This window comes from Rousettus aegyptiacus, unplaced genomic scaffold (assembly GCF_014176215.1).
Source record: "Rousettus aegyptiacus isolate mRouAeg1 unplaced genomic scaffold, mRouAeg1.p scaffold_m13_p_17, whole genome shotgun sequence".
Classification (NCBI taxonomy): Eukaryota; Metazoa; Chordata; class Mammalia; order Chiroptera; family Pteropodidae; genus Rousettus; species Rousettus aegyptiacus.
This window is the reverse complement of record NW_023416292.1, coordinates 28698150-28712798: the sequence shown is the minus strand read 5'-3', so window position 1 is coordinate 28712798 and position 14649 is coordinate 28698150. Positions and strand designations below refer to the sequence as shown.

The 14649-nt window shown below is 44.1% G+C and overlaps 1 protein-coding gene across 9 annotated transcripts in view; it reads left to right on the top strand.

Moving 5' to 3' along the window:
* Window positions 1-14649, top strand: part of PDE4DIPP2 (myomegalin) — a 152098-nt gene that overhangs the window by 84110 nt on the left and 53339 nt on the right. For 7 of the 9 annotated variants that reach the window (XM_036234995.1, XM_036234996.1, XM_036234992.1 and 4 more), the window contains 9 exons: window positions 8245-8376; window positions 9081-9200; window positions 9426-9518; window positions 9641-9853; window positions 10685-10843; window positions 11662-11775; window positions 11966-12103; window positions 12786-12965; window positions 13829-14023. In XM_036234995.1, the coding sequence (XP_036090888.1) occupies window positions 8245-8376; window positions 9081-9200; window positions 9426-9518; window positions 9641-9853; window positions 10685-10843; window positions 11662-11775; window positions 11966-12103; window positions 12786-12965; window positions 13829-14023 (1344 nt within the window). Of the gene's footprint in view, window positions 1-284; window positions 1801-8244; window positions 8377-9080; window positions 9201-9425; window positions 9519-9640; window positions 9854-10684; window positions 10844-11661; window positions 11776-11965; window positions 12104-12785; window positions 12966-13828; window positions 14024-14649 lie in introns of those variants that run through there. The other 2 variants (XM_036234999.1, XM_036234993.1) reach the window with 1 other exon arrangement.

The following is a 14649-nucleotide window of genomic DNA, read 5'->3' as shown; positions in this document are numbered from 1 at the left end:
GGATCCAAGAGCGAACTGCTGCGCTTTTTCAGTGACATCTCAGCAGATGAAAGTGACCTGGCAGTGGTCAGCGTACCCCCTCTCCCCACTGGGGTACGCACTGCGAGCCAGGTCTGTGCCCCGCGGCAAGCAGCCTTGACCCGATTTGGAGCGTGTGGCGCGCTCTCGCCATTCCGCATGCGTAGAGCGGGGTGCGGCCTCCTGGACTACAGTTCCCAGAGGAACTTGCGGTGGCCGAGGGCGCCGAGCCGCTGACGCCATCTTGAAATCCGATCCTCGGTCCCCGAGCCTTTGCGTCAGCGACCCGTGGCAGCTAGAGTACCGCGAGCCCAGCCTGCTGAAAGGGAGGACGTTGCGGACGCGGCGGCTGGCGGGCGGGACAGCAGGAGGCGACGGGGCAGGTTCGGAGTGCGGCCGGCGCTGCTGTCACTCAGCATCCCCCCGAGGCGGTTCTGCGCCCGCGCGCTCCCCGAGGGGCGGGGCTGACCACTGTGGTACCCGGAGCCCGCGCGTGGGTGGCAGAGCGGCGGCCCTGCACCGTGGGGACCCCACCGGGTTGTACCATGCCATCCGGAGGCCACCGAGGCGGGAGGCGGAGCGCAGCCGAGCGCCAGTGAGTGATCACCGAGCAGCGGCGGCCGCCTCGGGGAAGCTGGGCCACCGCGCGGAGGGAAGATGAAGGAGATTTGCAGGATCTGTGCCCGGGAGCTGTGTGGAAACCAGAGACGCTGGATCTTCCACACGGCGTCCAAGCTCAACCTCCAGGTTCTGCTTTCGCACGTCCTGGGCAAGGATGTCTCCCGCGATGGCAAAGCCGAGTTCGCTTGCAGCAAGTGCGCTTTCATGCTCGATCGGATCTACAGATTCGACACCGTTATTGCCCGGATCGAAGCCCTTTCTATTGAGCGCTTGCAGAAGCTGCTGCTGGAGAAGGACCGCCTCAAGTTCTGCATTGCTAGCATGTATCGCAAGAATAACGATGACTCCGGCGCGGAGACCAAGGCGGGCAACGGGACGGTTGACATTTCCGGCTTACCCGATGTGAGGTACTCTGCGCTGCTCCAGGAAGATTTTGCCTATTCAGGCTTCGAGTGTTGGGTGGAAAACGAGGACCAGATTCAGGAGCTGCACAGCTGCCATGCTTCAGAAGGCCCTGGAACCCGACCCAGGAGATGCCGTGGCTGTGCAGCTTTGCGGGTTGCGGATTCTGACTATGAAGCCATTTGTAAAGTGCCTCGCAAGGTGGCCAGAAGTATCTCGTGTGGCCCTTCTTCCCGGTGGTCCACTAGCATTTGCACTGAGGAACCAGCATTGTCTGAGGTTGGGCCACCTGACTTACCAAATACGAAGTTACCCCCAGACGGAGAAAGCATGGAGGAGGGGACACCGGGATCCTCTGTGGAATCTTTGGACGCAAGCGTCCAGGCCAGCCCCCCACAACAAAAGGATGAGGAGACAGAGAGAGGTGCAAAGGAGCTTGTAAAGTGTGACTGTTGTGCAGATGAACAGGCGCCACAGCATATGTGTAACCACAAGCTGGAGCTGGCTCTCAGCATGATTAAAGGTCTTGATTATAAACCCATCCAGAGCCCCCGAGGGAGCAGGCTTCCCATTCCAGTGAAATCCAGCCCACCTGGAGCCAGGCCTGGCCCTATCATGGCAGATGGAGTTAGTTCCGGTTTCCTTAACAGGTCTTTGAAACCCCTTTACAAGACACCTGTCAGTTATCCCTTGGAGATTTCAGACCTGCAGGAGCTGTGGGATGATCTCTGTGAAGAGTATTTGCCACTTCGGGTCCAGGTATACAAGATAGCTACATAGTGCCTTTTCAATCATATTATCTGGCCTCAAGCTTGACACGATTCTGTCTAGGTGAAGGTTAATAATATTCTAGACTTAAGAAAATTAATCATTGAGCCCATTTTTGTTGCACCTTTTGCTTGTGTCCCACTTAGTAAACGTGACTAACACTCAAATAATTTGCTTTATATAATCTTTGTGACAATATCTGTTGTCCTTCCATTAATTATTAAAAGTGCAGACTTTTTAAGACAAAAAGATGAAGATTGCTAATTCACTTTTACCCTATGAAGAGACAATCATTTCTGAGTAGTACTCTTCCCTCTTACCACCCCTCCCCATTTTTTTTGTTTCCATTTTTAGATTCGTAGATGTTTTCTTCCATTCTGTAAGGGAGTTTTCCCTGGAGCATTAAACCTTTTATCCCCAGATATGCCTCAAACTGATTAGGGTGTAGGGTAAAGGTTTGGGGAAAACCTATTAATTCACCAAAGCATTGTAACACCTGGGCAATATTTATACTAAATTAATATGTCACTTGAAGACTAATGAGGACTTGCTCTTAAAAGACTTGGGAATTCAAGTGTTGTCATTTTTCTAAACGTTAAGACAAAAACTGTTCCCAGCCAGTTTGTCTACTGAGCTCCTCTAGAAGATGTTTGATATTAAAGTCTTCATCCACGATTGGTTGGTAGGAAAGTTTCATCTACGATACTCTGCATTTCTTAATGACTAGGATATGGCAGTTGATCTTAATTTGAGCTGTTCTTAATCTGCTCAACTGATTTCATGCCACCTTTTAAAATTTAGCTGTGCACAGGGACCTGGGAGATGCTATTTTGTTTCTACAGCAACAGTAAATGCTAGGTGTGTGCAGTTAACTTTATGAAACACTTGGCCTGTTCTGCTTGATACAGATTCTTCAGTGATAACGTTACAAAGGCGGACAATCCAGAAGGCATTTTTGGAAAGCCGGATATAGTCAACATCATACTAGAAATATAGACCTTGATAACAAATGAAATTGTTGATTGTCAGTTGAAATTTTTGAAAAGTATTTCTGTTATATGTAAAATTAGCATTCAATAAGAACTTAAGCAGAAAATGGGAAGCATTTTTAAATTTACACGAAATTGTCAGAAACAGCATATGCGAAAGTGTTATGAAAAAATTTTAAATGTGTTTTCATTCATATGAAATGTCAAATATTAGTGTGCCTAATGCTTATGTACTTTTTTCCTTGTGCTTCCTTTTCTGTCAGTGGAGCCTCACAGCTAAATTTGGGCTCTCCAGTATTTGTGTGACCAGACATAGATGTCACAAATTAAACCTGGTGTTTTCGTGTTGGGATCTAAAAGTAGTCTGGGCAGGGTGGGTGGGAAATAAGCTTCTTTTTAACCCCTCCAAAACATGGCCGATATTGTAGGAAGGAGAAGACTTAGAAAATTAAAGGCAAAAACAAAAGGAGTATTTTCTCCATATTTAATTTAAAATACTGTCTTTTGGTGCCTGCACTCAACAAATTTTGGAGTTGGAAAGGATTTTAAAGATCATCTCATGCAGGCTGTGTTTAGAGATATGGAAAGCTCATGGTTTAAATAACTTAGCCCAGGTACAGGCAAAGATCCCTAACCGTTCTCAGCCAGGACCTTTCTATTCTATAAAATAAACCACATTGCCTGATACACATTGAATTAAATAACTACTTATTTTAAACAAGGAGCCTTTCCCGCCCCCCTCCCCCCCATAACCTAAGGATTCCAGGAGGATTCTTTAGGGATCCTGCGAGGAAAATTGTCATCCTAATAAACACATTTAAAATATGGTCATTGTGCCTTTAGGTCAAGTCCCTTTACTTCACTAAATTGGACATTAGGAAAATAGATGTTTAAAACAGTAGTATGTGACCTTTCTGCTGTCACCTGGCTTACATTCTTTACTGTTTGTTTAATAAAAAATCGAGAGGAGAGAGAAAATAACATTCAGTTTAAAGAATCATGGTGTTTAATTATTGTGCCATTTTCTCTAATAAGGATGTGGGGGAAAATTGAAAGATAAATTGGGCTCAAAGTGTTTGTAAATAAAACGTGAATTTCAGGCCCCTGATCTGTTGTTTCAGTCAGGGTGACATTGAAGCTCCTTAAGGCTTGTTGTGCTTTATGACAAAGCCAGAGCTAAGGGGGACAAAGGCAGACGGGTTGTTGTCCATTCCTCTGAACGAATGTGGATAGAATAGAAATAAATGTAAATTATTTTTGGTAGTTGTGTTTTTAGTTTGTAGAAGGAAAAAACATGAAAGAAAAAAAATCCTTTAGTTAAATTGTGCTACAAATATAAAGAAAACCTTTTATCCAAAAGAGCAAGACTGATTTTTCTGTAAGGTCCTTTCGATTCCTTGTTTAATGCTCTACTTGTGCCCTTCTGGGCGTTATTAAGTCTCACCACCACAGTTCCTCCCGATTGCTTTTGTCCTCTCTTTCTCTTTTGTTCTTCCTTATATATAAGAAAAACAGCAACGGTGTAGTTCGGCTTACTGATTTCTAATGTTATATAAGTTGATTGATTGGCCTTCTATAGAATTTATGCCTGAAGACCTCCATGATTGTTCAGGTATCGGAAGAAAGGTTTGAAGCTTTATTCTAGCTGGTAATTTTCTTCTTCGTTGTCTGGCCCTGAACTAGAAAAGCCGTGATAGGAGGGGTGTGGTCCCCGAGTACATCAGTTCATCTCTGGCCCATGGGCCACTTCCTTTTCTATGTAAATTCAAAGAGCAGGAGATCTTTGCTTCAGGCCTGGCGATGGCAGGTCTGCTCCTGTGTGAGTGACTGCAGTACATTATACCGCTCACGGTTCAGCTGCATAACCTAGATCAGGCCCTTTGGAAGGTGTAAGCGTTAGATGCTGGTCAAAGATTAGGCCTTTAATTTTATGCCAGTTGATGGTTCTTGTGTATCTCCTCTTCCTAACAATAGGATAGGAAATTACAGCAGTTTGAGATCTATGACTTGCTATTGCGAAAACTAGAAAGTGCCAAGAAAAATGCTGTTAACCCAAGAGATCGAAATGACTGCCTTTTAGCCCAAAGGTCTTGTATTACACAGCCTTGGACCTGGAAGCAATTCTCTTTTCAGATACTGGAAAGGGTTTGTCCTGAGTCGAAAGCAACCTAATTCAAAATTATTCTTACAACATGATTTTAGTAGCTGATAGTCTGGAGATTAACAGTGATTAACCAAATCAAGTATTACTGATTTCAGGCTCTATAAAATCTTCTTAGGAATTATTGGTTAATGTGCTCCATGCTTCATACACATTCGATATGAGCTGTTAACTCAGTGAGACTTTGCTAAGTACTATTTTGACACTATTATCTGAAAGGACATTTTTTTTCTGAAATGTAAAACGATAAAGTATTACGAAGAAAGAAGAAACAAACATCTTCCCGCTTTTAGAGCAGTATATTACATTTACAGAATTTGGGATTTTGTGATAAATTGAAGCCAGGATAGTTCAAGGTCCAGATTCATATGTACTTTTCCATGGCATTCTTTGGCTTTAAAGTTGCTGTTCAGATATCTGAATTAAACATTATCTGTCTGTCTGTCTGTCTGTCTGTCAGTCATCTCCCTAGTCAATTTCTAAGAGAGACTGGGAATTAGGAGACAAGCCTGTTTTTGTTTGTTCGCTTTTTTTTTTTACTGTTCCTGTTCACTAATTAAAAACCTTTGCTCCCTGCGGTATTCCAGGCATTACGGTAGGCAGCAGGTTCATAGAGGTGGAAGACACGTTACCATCTCAAGTGCTTTCGGTTTAATCGGATCCTTTGCCTGATTTCCTGTGTAACTTTGGACAGATTATTATCACCTTTCCTATTTCCTTAAATGTAAGATAGGATCGGACCAGATGCTAAAAGGTTTTCTTCGCAGCGCTAAAATTCTTTAAAGTGCATAACTGTGACCACCTTTCCCTCCATTTTAAACTTGAGACTGTTTTCTTTAATTCTGCTTGTTAGAGTTTAAATCTGGAAAATAAGTGTTATTGGAAAGTTGTTATACACTGAAGAAGTGAGAAGCCAAGTTTTGTAGAGAATGTTTTATGGTTGAATAAATGATAGAATCATCAGTTAGAATGATGATTCTATCGTTTATTCAATGATAAAACAGAGGGAGTCGCCTCCCTGTGGTGTGACGTAATTCACACAGCTTCAGGGCACAGGACTCCTGTTACCCCACAACAGCTGATATCTCAGTTTTTCTGGGAGTCATTTTCCTTGATTCCTTTTTCTTTTTTTCTCTCCCACCATCCAGTCCTGACGACCCTGCTTTCAAAACACATCCAGATCTATTCATTGCTGTCCCCCTCCATTCCTTGCCCTGTCCCCCGAGGTATTCCTGCAGCAGCCTCCTGCCCGCCGCCTCCCTGTTTCTGCTGGTGCCCACCCCGCCCCCACAGAGCAGCTCGAGGGAGCTTTTCAGAATGTAAATAAGTGAACTCTTTTTCTGGTAAAAACACTGCAGTCCATTCTCATTTCACTGACAACGAAATTTAATTTCATCAACCGAGGTGTCCAGAAGCTGTACGTGACTTGGGCCCCGCCTGCCTTCCTTCCAGCCTCAGCATGTGTTCCTGTCTCCTCGGCCCATTCCGCTCTGGCCCTGTTCTGTCCACTAGCCGCATGCGACTGTTAAGCACTTGAAATGTAGCTAGACTGAACTCCGAGTGTGAAGCGTACCCCTCATGCCAAAGACTGGTACCAAAAGAATATAAAGCATCTTGTTAATAATTTTTCTATTGAATACATGTTAATGATAATATTTTGGATATAGCATATTGGGTTAAATCAGACATTTTGTTAAAATTATGTTCATCTACTTTTACCTGAGTCAATGAAGATACTAGGAAATTTTAAATTACGTATACGGCTCATATTATATTCCTATCGGAAAGTGATGCTCTAGTCGCGTAGGCTTTCTCTTTCCCAGGCTCATGTCCACCGTAGGTCTTTTCCATGTGCTGTTCCCTCAGCCCAGCTCGTTCTGTAGGTCTTTGCAGGACTGGCTCCTTGTCATTCAGATGTCCATTTAAATGCCGCCTCATAGAGACCTTTTACTGATCCACCATTTAGACTTACTACTATCTGATATATTGCATATCTCCTTGTTCCTTTATTATGTAGCTCCTCACTCCAGCCTCCACAGTGCTTTGCATTCGAGGGTGCTCAGTATGTGCTGGATAGTCAGGGCAAGAGCATAATGAGCAACGGAGATGGCACAGCTATGCAGGACGGAGAAAAACTGATGAATAGCACTGGAGGACTGGCAAAGGTTTTGTTTCTGAAACCTTTTTACTTCTGTTCAGTTGCTGGTGGGAAAGAGATTTAATCTAAGGTCCGTTGTAACTCCACTTTCTGCAAGGTGATAATCAGAATTTGAAAGAAGAAAAAATTAATGACAATTGCCCTTCTGTTCTCTTCCCGTTGGGTTTATATTTTTTCTAATTGGAATGGGGAGAACAGAGAGGAAAAAGGTGGGGTTGGATGCCACAGTGAATTCTGTAGCTCATAATGAGTGGTACAGTTCAATAAGTTTATCTTAGATTGATCATCCCACGTATGAATAATACGTTTTTATCTTAATTGTTTTGGAGAATTGATATTCCTATAAAACATACCCCCTTCCCAGACCACTGTGGATTTTAAAATTTAGTTTTAATTTTTTAACTTTTTATTTTGAAATAATTTTAAACTTAGAGAAGTCACAAGAGAAGTACAAAGAACTCCCAGATTCACCAGTTACGAATATTTTGCTATATTTGGTCTAGCATTCCCTTTGTCTGTAGACACATTATTTTTTTTATTCCCAAACCATTTGATAATTAGTTGCAGATATTATGCACCTTTACAATAAACACTTCAGTATTTACTTCCTAAAGATGTGGGCATCTCTTACATAACTATAGTACTTAGTGTTGATAAAATACTACTAATGTGCAGTCCATATTCAAATCTGGCAATTTTTTTCCATAATGCGAACAGGCATGTTATAAGAAAGGTAATTGGAATATAACTTTTCCTCTTAGGGATGGCATAAATTTGATCAGTGTGCCTTTTGAATTCTCTGATCGAAAATGGGATAAAGCAAATATTTGGTCACCATAAGCATTTTCTATCTTGAACCAGCCGCCTTTCTCTAAACTCTGAATTAATTGCTTTAACTGAATATGTAGTGTTTTTATGAGTGTATAGAAAGAGGTAGGGAGGTAAGCTGGGGCGCATAGGGAGGGTGAAGTGATTCGGGTACCGTTAATACGGAAAAGGAATCCATGCTGATAATTCATGCAACAGCTCCAGTTTTCTAAGCCTCTGGCAAAGGTGCCAGAAAACGTTTGAAGATGAAATTTATTGTTGGCTACTCTTAACTCGGTTGTCTTGCTGCTTCTTCCTAGCCCATGACTGAAGAGTCACACAGACAACAAAAGCTGAATGCAAATGAGACCATTATAACTCAACAGCCTGTATCCGATTCCCACGTGGCAGAACTCCAGGAAAAAATCCAGCAAATAGAGGCCACCAACAAGGTACGTCCACCCCCGTGTCCTCTTCGAGACCACGAGCTTTCCCGAGGATGTGACTGACTCTAGTCGAGTCTGTCAGCCTCTCTGAGTAGGGCTTGGGAGATGGACACTGTGTGTGCCTGGTAGTATTTGATCTAAAAGTACAGTCCTTTATTTCTCATCTGGAATTTAGCCTGTTCTGCACGGATCAGAATTTCCGGTGCCTCCTAGGTCTGTGATGAAAACTTGAGTGAGGTCTTTACCTGTATGAGGTGCCCAGACGGGAGGTTTGTGCTTCTGACTTTGGCTTAACCTCTCATCCCCTCATAGCACATGGATTTTAACATCCGCTTAGAAGGAAATTACCGTAATTCGGATGCTGAGCTTCGGGCCTGGTGTAGTCCCGACCCATCATAGACAGCAGAAGCTCCCTGGTCTTTGCGTAAGGGATCCACGGTGACTTGTGTGGCCAAGCACCTAGTATGGCTGCCATCCTAGAGAAAGCACAGCGCGTGAGAACTGACGCCGTTGAGTACTGAAGGAAGTATCTCACACATCCTGCCGCTTTCTCTTGCTGATTGACTTAGGACTTTACTGTACGTGGGGAAAAGTAGCCAGGTGATATTCCTGAAGAAATCCTTTAAAACTAAATTTGAGGACGGACTTTACGGTTCCATTTGAGATTAAAAGAAATCATTGGCCTAACCGTTTTTCTTTGCTGAATTCAGATTCTTCAAGAGAAACTGAATGAAATGAACTATGAGCTGAAGTCTGCTCAGGAGTCAACTCAGAAGCAAGATGGTGTAATTCAGAGCCTCAAGGACACTCTGAAAAGCAGGGAAAGTGAGGTAAATACTTGGCAATTAAAACCTGTGAGGAAACGATTTGTCCCATCCAAGAGGACAAGTATTCTGTATTTCTTAGAGATGGAGATTGTCAGACTAACAAATCTTAGCCCAGGGAAATTCTAGTTTGACCTAAATTGGTGTTTTGGAACAGTCCTGTTACGGGTGAGATAATGGAATTTCTGTTTAGTTTACTAATACGTTTGGCACTTCCTCTCTCCTTTTCAGACCGAGGAGTTGTACCAGGTCATCGAAGGTCAGAACGACACGCTGGCGAAGCTCCGCGAGATGCTGCACCAGAGCGAGCTTGGACAGCTCCATGTGCGTGAGGGTCACCGGGGCGAGGACGCGCCATTCTTAGCCACGGCCTCGACCTCGCTGGTCATCTGGGCCTGCCCAGTGCTTGCCTTCCTTGAGGTTATGGGTTTTACTCTCTTTTCCAGAGTTCAGAAGGTGCTTCCGCAGCTCAGCAGCAGGCGGCTTTGCTGGACCTTCAGAGCGCTCTATTCTGCAGCCAGCTGGAAATCCAGAAGCTCCAGAGGGGGGTCCGACAAAAGGAGCGCCAGCTGGCCGACGCCGAGCGACGCGTGCAGTTTGCAGAGGCCGCGGCCCGTGAGAGAGAACAGCAGAGAGAGGCTTCTTGGCAGCACAGCCAGGTGAATCATTAATCCTTTTGGGGCCCTAAATGCCAACTTTGCCCCAGTAATAACTTGTTATCAGGACAGTTCGTATTGAACCCTCGAGTCATTTGTTTGCTCACTCTAAATAGTTCAGTTCGTTTTGCTGCCCTCATACCATGTGTTGAATATTGAGCTGTGTTCTGGAAACACAAGAGTAAAAATCCCAGGCTCTTTCTCTTAAGTTCTTTGTAATCTAATGTGAGGGACGGTCACGTAAGCAGAATTTCGGTGTGGTACATACTGCGAGGAGGAGGGGCTGGGCAAGGGCGAAGGGAACGCTTCATGAAGGAGGCAACATCTGGAGTTATTCTGGAAGGATCGTGAAAGCCAGCGAGACAGGAAGGTGGGAAGGACAACAGATCCAGGGATGGCATGCACAGTCAGCCGTGCATACGTGTATTTTAAAATAAAACACGTAACTCAGTGGTTTCTTGTTAGCTTAGAGCATATGCTATTTTTTTTTTAAGATTTAAAAAGGTGGTAGAACTATTCTATCCTCGAGCTTATAGTAAAAGATCTGGGTTCATAGTGTGACAGTCATGCTTAGCAGTTATAAAAATCTGTCATTTTTAAACCAAAAAATTAGTATCGAACTACAATGTCAAATTCACATTCTGTCCCTATTCAGTTTCCACAGTTTCCCACATCCTGTTTGATTCATGTATATTTCTGTAGTCACTTTAAGAATTGCACTTTCTGCTACTTTAAATTTCATTCTACATGCCTGGAAAGTTTTAAGACCTTCATATCTAATGTGACCGTGTGAAAATTTTGGATTGTTTATAAAAGGGAATCTCTTTAATTCAGGAATTGCGAAAAGCCTTGCAGCAGATTCAAGGAGAATTGCAGAATAAGAGCCAACAGCTTCTTACCCTGGAGACTGAAAAATACAGTGAGATTCGAACCCAGGAGCAACACATTCAGCACCTAAACCACAGTCTGAGTCACAAAGAGCAGCTGCTTCAGGTGAGTCCACATCATGGTCTCAGCTATCGCTAGCCTCAGACAGCCCCGAAAGTTTGTAGAACATTGAGAGGTGGGAATCAGGAGGATTCAGAATAAACAGCAAGTACAGTCTGTGATCCAAGATGCTCACCCACAAGTGTAGGAGACAATGAAGACAGACCCGAAAGACTTAATCTCTACTCAGTGAGTGGTTATTCAGCGTCTCTGTGAGTCAGGTAGCATGCCAGGTGCCTGGAGACAAAGAGAAGAGATGGCCACCGCTCTCAGTCTCGTAGGTGAAGACATTTGTATAGAAATTGCCACAGTTATTTAGATGATTAAATGAAAGTTTTAGGGAGAAGTGGATCACTAAGGAAGAGAGCGATCCGTTCTGCCACCTGCTCTAAGCTCCAGCCACGTTACTCCCTCGCCTTTCGCCAAGCACACAGTGTTCTCATAGTCTGCGTTTATTGTGCATGCATTTTTTTCTCTGGTAGAAATACCCCCACGGGTGACCTCTTCACTTGAGAAGCTCATGTCCTTTGGAGACTCAGAGCAACTGGCACCTCTCCCATGAGATCTTTAGTGACACCTTCAGGCAAAATTAGACAGTGCATCCTTGTGCCCCTAGTAGGTAGCTACACACAGGCGCATGCGCGCGCACGCAATACAGAAGAGTAAACAAGTTATATGTCTGTTATCTCTGCTAAACTGTGTTCCCCTTGAGAGTGACCACATTTTGTTTTTTATCCTGAATAACTAAAATTGCTCGGCAAAGTGCGAGAGTTCCACTAATATTGAATAAACGAATAAAAGAAAATATGTTTTGGTCTCATTAGGAATTTCAGGAGCTCCTGCAGTATCGAGACAACTCGGACAAAACCTTTGAAGCAAATGAAATGTTGCTTGAGAAACTGCGGCAGCGGATACAGGATAGAGACGTCGCTCTAGAGGTGTGTCCCTCCTGTTGCTGACAGCGCTGTGGGTTATTGTGCCCACACGGCTTCTATAGAAATGTGTGTCTCCTTAATTTGCTGCCTTTCGGAGTTGACGTTTCATTCCTTTACATTCGGACTCTTACTGGCAAAGGGTGGTCATCACAGCGACCATGGCGGAGCTTTAGCGTGCTTGCTTTCCTTGCAGCGGGCCATAGACGAGAAGTTCTCCTCTCTAGAAGAAAAGGAAAAAGAGCTGCGGCAGCTCCGTCTTGCCGTGAGAGAGCGCGATCACGACCTGGAGAGGCTGCGTGGGGTCCTGTCCTCTAACGAAGCCACCATGCAGGTGAGAGCGAAACCTGTCCCGACGCGGCACCCTCTCCCACTCGGACTCCGGAAGCATTGGCCCCTTCCCTCATTTTCTAAAAACCAGGATATTTGCTTTGAGGGAAAAAAAAAAAAATACAAAACCAAACAAAGACAGCAGTCATTGGTTTCATCATCGTAAACTTTGGGGGGGAGGCAATGAATATGGATTTGTGTACGAGGTTCTAATTAATTTCCAGTCCTTGTCACTATCTGTATACTTTTACATAAACATCGCCAGGTGCGACTATTGTATCATGGCCTTCTCATTAATGTTGTATGCATGTCCCTGTATGGCCACCACCAGAGCACTTGTTTATTTTATTAATTACTGTGGGCTATTTTCGTGTATTTCTTTTAGAGCTTTTACACCGCACCACCTGTCACTTCTTAAAGAAGCCCTTCACTTCCTCTATAGCATAGCCTGCTTCCTCCAAAATACTTCCTTTATCATGTGCTGTATATTTCTCTATAAACTAGATGGGAGTTTCTAAAAATAGAAAATAGATTCGTTTGGCATTGTTAGATTAAATACTAAATTTCCTTTTCTTGTAAAAAAGTTGCTAGACAATTTAGGAGGTGATGTAAAGATGAATCGGTTTCTTGTCTATCTGAGGAGCGGGTGGCCTTGTGACTCATGGTTGCTTTCCTTGTGACTATAGAGTCTGGAGAGCCTTCTGAGGGCCAAAGGCCTGGAAGCGGAACAGTTATCTACTACCTGTCAAAACCTCCAGTGGCTGAAGGAAGAAATGGAAACCAAATTTGGCCGCTGGCAAAAGGAACAAGAAAGTATCATTCAGCAGTTGCAGACGTCTCTGCACGACAGGAACAAAGAAGTCGAGGCAAGACTGTACTTAACTTGAAGGCAGTTGGTGTAGTGATTACATAACTCCAGTCTCGGAAGAGGGCTCTTGAAGTCTGGGAGTCAGTGACCCAAGTCTGATTCCACTCTGTGCCAAGACAAGTCATTGGCTTTCCGTGGGACCTTTGTCCCTACACCTGTAAACTCATGGAGACAATTACCTTTCTCAAAGGAATTGTGAAAATTGATGAGATCTAAAAATGCACCTGATACGAAAGCTAACCTTTAGTAGTTAGGGAGCTTATGCTGTGTCAGGTACCATTTAAAGAGCCTAATGCATCTTAACGCATTGAATCATCATAAGTCTGTGATACTCTTTTATGGATGAGTTAACAGACTTCCAACGTGAGGTGACGTGAGGTGAGGTCGCCGCTCAGTGGCAGAGCCGGCGCGCAGCCCAGGCTGCGCGGATCCCCCAGGTGTGAAATGGGGGCTGTGCCGCCGTGCCAAGAAACGTGGCGCTCGTCATTCTTTTTCAGCTTATTTCCTGTTCCACCTATGAAGTTACACTGGGGAGAAAATAAATGAATGAACTGAGTATCCATTGATCCTCACTTAATATTATTTATTATGTGCCCTGAGCAAATAGGGAAAGGACTTATTTCACAAAACAATATGTGAGTCGCATCTTTAACAGTGGAAAGCCTTCCTGTATTGTTAGTGTTCATTCACTGAGCACATATGTACAGCATCCTGTGTGCTAGATCCGGGTAGACAGAACTGAATAAGACACGGTACTTGCTCTTCAGAATCTCACAGCTCCTCCTGTGGTAGCGTCTACCCTTCGATACGTCGTGGAGGGGATTCTTTCCTTCAAAACTTACACTCTTTCCTCCGTCTTAGGATCTCAGTGCAACTCTGCTCTGCAAACTGGGACCGGGCCAGAGCGAGGTCGCGGAGGAGCTGTGTCAGCGTCTGCAGCGGAAGGAGAGGGCGCTGCAGGACCTCCTCAGTGACCGAAACAGGCAGGCGGTGGAGCACGCGGCGGAGATGCAGGGCCTGCTGCAGTCCATGAGCGCCAGGGAGCAGGCGAGCCAGGTGAGGGCTGAGGCGCAGACCGGACGAGCGCCACTCCTGACTCGGCGCATTTGTAGTCTGCGCATGGGAAGCATTTGGACCTCGTGATGTGTGTTTATGTCCCTGTACAGTCTGTTCTTTTAGATTTTTTTCATTCATTCTGTTGACTAGACTACAGTTTTACATCGTTCATCAAAGTGTGTAATATTTTTAGAACACTTTGCACTGGAAGGGTGCCTGAACAGGACGTGTCCCCACCCATCAACTTCATGTCTATCTTATTTTCCTTAATATTCTCATAATTTTGAAAGAAAGGAATAGGGAGCTCTGGATTCTCAATTATCAAGACTTGAGTGATATTTAGTATTTCCAGCCAGGGTGTGGGAAAACTCACACTTCACATATTTTTTCTTAATTTTTGTAAAATCTGAGTGATCTTAAGAGAAAAAATATATATCGTGTTTTTCAAAAGCCACAATGAGAATAAAATAATCTCTTAATAATATGGGATAAATTAATCTCAAAATAATGGTACACAGGTATTTCAAAAGTAAATTCTTAATTTCTCCTCATTCTCATATACCTTCCTCCTCCAGGCTGGGGACTGGAATAGTTAGTTGACTTGTGTCGCATTTCAGGGACCAGTT